At 43.8% G+C, this 6,000-nt stretch overlaps 1 protein-coding gene across 1 annotated transcript in view; it reads right to left on the reverse strand.

Annotated features, from left to right (window-relative positions):
* Positions 1-2,588, reverse strand: part of LOC310775258 (supervillin-like) — a 45,377-nt gene extending 42,789 nt beyond the window's left edge. Inside the window, exons 1-2 of the mRNA XM_083635385.1 lie at positions 2,495-2,588; positions 1,171-1,327 (exon numbers count right to left, since the gene is read on the reverse strand). Of these exons, the coding sequence (XP_083491511.1) occupies positions 1,171-1,327; positions 2,495-2,580 (243 nt within the window). The 5' untranslated portion in view covers positions 2,581-2,588. The remainder of the gene's footprint in view (positions 1-1,170; positions 1,328-2,494) is intronic.
* Positions 2,589-6,000: the final 3,412 nt, after the last annotated feature.

A 6,000-nucleotide genomic window follows, 5' to 3' on the forward strand; every position in this document is an offset into this window, starting at 1 on the left:
GTTACTGAAAAACAAAAAGCTCTCACTTTTGAGAATGTAATCAAGTATGGGTGATGGATTTCATGTAACATTGTTTTCCTCAAATTGAATACACTAATATGCAGTAATAATGAATAAATGAACGAATAAATGAACGAATAAATGAACGGAAAAAAAACAAGGAAAAAAAAACATAAATAAATAAATAAATAAAATTAAACCCTATTATGTTGTGTTTGAAAAGTAACACCAATGTGTATTGACCCAAATCAGGCATGCCCCTTTGGTGTGAGTGTGCTATCACTTAGATGGGTTGGGCCAACAGCAGAGGTCCTACTGAGAGGTCAGAGGTTAGAGGGGAGAGTGGATGGAGGGGGAGAAGAGATGAGTGGATAGGGTTGAGGTCAGCCGGCAGTGAAAGTATGGTCTGTTTAAATGAAAAAACACACCAGTGTGCTGGTGAGAATGTGTGTGCGTGTGAGCGCGCGCGCATGTGTGTGTGTGCGTGCGTGCGTGTGTGTGCGTGCGTGCGTGCGTGTGTGTGTGTGTGTGTGTGCGTGCATGCGTGCATGTGTTCCTCTATGCAGGAAAAAGACTGTTTTTCGGGAGGTAAGGATGCTTTGGGGTGATGATGGGGTTACCATTGCAGTTAGGGAATTATTTATTTTTCAATGGAAGGTCCGCCCTCCACCATACACCAATTCATTCATCAACCATCTACACATCAACTTGAAACAACTAACAACGAAAGCAAGTTAAAGGTTCAAGTTAAAGAGGAGTATCAGTTGGAGAATTTGCCTGCATGATGTGGTAAACTGTTTAAAACATGCAAGACAAGTATGTGATCTTTTCTAAAGACAAACCCATGAGACCAAGATAGAGAGGTAAGATTTCAAAGAAAATAGAATGACCATCTGACTCATATGTCTAATTGAAACATTTTATCCTAATGGGGATATCTTGTACCATTCAATATCTACCCTAAAATTCACTATATAAAATATTATTGATTAGCAATCTTTAAATGAACAGATTTTTTTTGTCAGGAGGCACTTAATGGTATTTTGGATTTATTGAGTAATGAATATCGGGACCATTTTATTTTTCATTAGGGTTTCATAGGCCTTTGGTATGAAACTTTTAGAATACAAAGGCCCTTGTTTTTCCCAAACCCCATATAGCAAAACTAACCTTCCCCTCTTCCTCCACAGTGGCAGCATGCTCCCGCTGCTCCCTCCATGAAGGGTCATCTCTGGTCTCCTTCTCTTCCATCTTCTCCCATGTAGAAGTATTTGGGAGGCTGGTCTCCTTCTCTTCCATCTTCTCCCATGTAGAAGTCTTTGGGAAGCTGGGGGATCGGCAGAAATGGGTATGAGAGAGAGGTACAGGGAAAACAGTTATTTTGATTGATCATGTCAACTAAAGGTCCCAAGAGTAGATAGCCACCCTGAATTCACTGATATATCATATATCATGGTGGCAGTGTTCGGCTGCAAATAGCAGAAGATATGGATATCAGTATCGTGTCTGCCTTTTAGGATAAAACCAGGAATAGTCTGTGGGCCAGTTCAAATTCCACATTGATAGAAGAGGGTGGGAATGGACGGAATTATTTGTTTAGTATTTCTAGGAAGCACACACACACACACACACACACACACACACACACACACACACACACACACACACACACACACACACACACAGGGACATAATTAATGGATAGATAGATGGATACAGCCAGATACAACTACAGCTGATAATAACCCAGTGACAAACACTGAGTGTGCACACAGACGCGCGCGCGCACACACACACTCAGTCCAGATTTTTTAGAGGGCTAAGTACAGTCTGGTTCTCATTGCTGCAACTATTAGCTTCAACCTGGTTTGCATCGTCATGGCTACCAGATAGCCCTGAGCGTGTGTGTGTATGTGCATTTGTGTGTGTGCGTGCGTGCGTTTGTGTGTTATTTGTGTGTGTGCGTGCGTGCGTTTGTGTGTGTGTGCGTGCGTTTGTGTGTGCGTGGTATTAGAGGCAAGCTCCGCAGGTTTATCTGGTTCATCTTTGCAAGTGTTTACAGTTATTAGACCGCCTTTCAATTGCCCCTTAATTATTTGTTTGCTCCATTCTTCCACAAGCCTTTCAGTCTGCGTGTACTGTGTGTGTGTGTGTGTGTGTGTGTGTGTGTGTGTGTGTGTGTGTGTGAGTGAGTGAGAGAGAGAATTGGTTAAAGCTCTAATCAATCCAATCTCTGCATTTGTATTGTACCACATGTAGTGTACCATAGTCCGTAGTCCACAAAATTCACAGTATGACCGGAGCAACATAAGACTGCAGATACCGAACGATGTTATACACTCAATTAGGACTCAAACATCAATTACCTATCTTGTAGCTTCCTGCAAATGCAATGCAGTTTGCATAATTGAGAAATACGGCAATTCTGCTATCCTGTCAAATTCAGTTAGAAGTGAACTCAGTTGTAATTGAACATCTCTTTGAGCCCGCCCACCTGGTAGAGGTTCCCTCCTCCTCACTGCTGATTGGCTGATGGTTTACCCTGTCATTGGCATGGCGACCGCTGCTTTCCTCCTCCATCTTCTCCACTTCCTATAGAGGCAGAGAAAGGGGCGGCCGTAGCGTAAAGGTTAGAGAACCGGGTTTGGGAAAGAAACACTGCTGATGTCCCACTGACTAACTGTGGAAAAAAATTCTAATTCAAAAGGACCAATCAGGTACAATTAAGCAAGGCAGTGAACACCCCCCCCCCCCACCCCCACCCCCCCAAATGCCCCAGTGGAGTTCCTCAGTGGTCGACAGAGGAAGACTGTGGTTGCACTGGGCTTCAGGCTGTGCAAGTCAAAGATTGTAAAAAGCAGGGTGTTGTATGTGAAGTCAACCCACCCTGAGTACATACAGTAAAGACTCAAATAAGAGACACGAGCACCCTGGGTATTTTACACAATAACGCAAAGTCCTCCCAAGGGAGTTGCCTTTTGGCTAAATATTGCCTCACTGGACCCTCAGTCCATCTGACGTACTGTCCATGTTTTTTTTTGTTTTTTTGCATGTTTTTTAGTGGGGGGTTCCTATCTGGAGCAAACCAGGGGAGCACGGGGGGAGCACATGCAAACTCCACACAGAAAGGCCCTTTTGACAACCCCACCTAGGCCGTAGGCACTGAGAACATGGGAATAGGCACATACCCTCAGCACCCCACAGTGTCCCAGGCGGGAATCAAACCCAGGACCTTCTTGCTGTGAGGCGACACCACTGCGCCACTGTACCTCGTACTGTCCACGTTAGGAACTGATTTGTAAACCATGATGCGAATGGAGGGTACCACAATTCAAATTAAGAGTGAAGATTGCTAAAAAACAACAACAACATAGTGATCTGCTGTTGACTCCAAAGTGGGAAACGTCCAGCGAGAGAGAGAGGTGGGGGGGGGGGGGGGGGGGGGGGCGGGGGGGGGGGGCAGTCTACTTCTCAGTCAGCTGCAGACTTTCTACCCATTTTCCATTTGAAAATTCCACACTTCTTGAAGATTCCTTGTGTCAGCTGTGACAGCCTGTCTGCAAACAAACTCAGCCCACCGAGGCCCAGGGGAGAGGGGCAGACCTCCAACAGAGAGGCTGGCAATGGAGTTTTTATGAATAAATAAATAAACACCAACTCAACTCAACAATAAATAAATAAATAGTGTCTAGTCAGGAGTCAGGACTTTGGAATTGGAATAGGAATATCAAAGAGTTGTCTGAGAGGTCAACGTGAACACATTTTGTCTGCAAAGCCTTCATCAGCTGTCCTGATCTCACTCGTACTCTTTCCTGCTGGAGACGCTGACTCACTAGCTTTCAACACAGGGACTCCAGCAAGGAGACAGGAGTGATTGACTCGCTAGCTTTCAACAGGGACTCCAGCAAGGAGACAGGAGTGATTGGGGAGAAGTGGAGACAGGGAATGATGATTTCTCATTGCAGCTTTTAAATCTCACTCACAAGAGGGACACCTTGGAATAACAGAGAGCTAGGTTGGGGAGAGAGAGAGATAGAGAGAAGGAGAGAGAGAGCAAGAAAGAAAGAAAGAAAGGCCAAGTTAGAACAGCTCCACACAACCGTTTATATCTAGAAGAGCTCCACACAGCCTTTTACATCTGCTGCTAATGAAATCCAACCACTTGTGCAGCCTAAATGGCCTGATAGCAGATACTTGACTCATTTCCAAAGCATGTGCATGCATCTATTTGAGTGGGGAGTTTTTGCAGTGATATTATTTTCAACTGAATTGTCCACAAGTGGATCTTCTAGCTTTCTAGACCAGTGATTCCCAAACTGTGGGCCGTGGAGGTACTGCAGGTGGGCCGCGAGTGGTCTGCCAACACTCCCGATTGTAGCAGGGTCATTTTTAAAGCTACAGTGGAGATCCTGTTATCAGAAAAAACTAGAAGACCTAAGGCAGTGATACTCAATGCGTAGACCATTTTCTAATAATTTCACGTTAACTTTCATTGTGAATTAGAATCTAATTCACAATAAAAACTAACCTGAAATAAAGTTTGACTGAGCTCCAGCTAAATTGTCAAATACCACCGTCTGCTCGCTACCCAGGCACCTACCTATGTACTGTATGTACTATGTGTGCACAACATTGTCAGACTAAACTCCGGCTGACACTCCAAAAACCTCCAATCGGCTACAGAAAAATGTATATAGTTTGTTTATTAACTGGCCCCTGGCCTCCTATCATTTCACGAAAGTGGCCCCCGGGCAAAGCAAGTTGAGTATCCCTGACCTAAGGCATCCATTGGTACCAAGCCTAATATGTTAGCTTGTCGGCAAAGGGGGCTAAATAGAGAGCCGCAGGAATGAGTCCGGAAGTATACTTCCGGGTTCTTCAGTGGAAAAGTCTATGGGATTTAACATGGGGGTTTCGCTGAAATGCATAAAATAAGGTCTGTGGTTAACAAAAGTTTATGGGAACGCGAATCTTAATTCTGCATGATAATCTTCACAAACGTGAATAACTTTTAGAACTTTTATGACTTTTAATACAATGTAATGCATTTGTTTTTAAATGCGATTTTTAGAAAACGCTTCAAAAGGCATAAAAGTTATTCACGTTTGTGAAGATTATTCTGCTGAACCCAAATTCGCGTTCCCATGAACCATTGTTAACCACAGACCTTATTTGATGCATTAAAGTGAAATCCCCATTCTAAAACCCCATAGACTTTTCCACTGAGGAACCAAATGGTGGCGATTTCTGGATAAAGCCTACAAAAATACATCATCCCCAACGCTCCAAACATAGGTTAAATTTTGGCGAGGGAAAACTATCTCAAAGGGGTCCCTTGACCTCTCAGCTCAATTTATCTGAATGAAAATTTGTTCAATGGGTACCCACCAGTCTCCCCTTTACAGATAAGGTAGCATTCTTTACAGCCTAGCATTAATAGCTTGTGGATTGATTTCATGTTGCTGCTCATCACATTTTGTCTCAACAAATATGTATGCAAATACTTCGGATGAGTAAGGGGGGAGAAAATGTTGGCAATCTGCTTTTGGGTATTTTGCCAAAATGTGTTTGTATGTGGATTAATTATTAATTTCCCTTATGCCCCAAGTTCACATGCTCTGTTAATGAAAAATAAATAAATATATAATATATAAAAAAAAATTGAGGAAAATACATCATCTTAGTCTCGTGTGTTGATCAGAGTTGTGATTAAAGGGTTGGGGTGGGCGGCGGAAGATTTTCAGATTTCAAAATGGGCTGCGGCAATCTTAAGTTTGGGAGCCCCTGTTCTAGACCGTTCTTCTTCCCACCACTGCCTATAGGACCTCCAAGGAAGGAGACACTTGGCCACACTTTGGCCAAGTGTGTATCCAGGTGCAGCTCAGCTCAGCACTCCATGCAACAACTCAATCTGTTATTAACGGGGAAATCTTCCGGGGGTGGGGGTGGGGTGGGGTGGGGGAGTTGGGTACACCAGATGGATTGGAAAGGTCTGTGACA

Source organism: Poromitra crassiceps, assembly GCF_964638095.1.
Source record: "Poromitra crassiceps genome assembly, chromosome: 4".
Lineage (NCBI taxonomy): Eukaryota > Metazoa > Chordata > Actinopteri > Beryciformes > Melamphaidae > Poromitra > Poromitra crassiceps.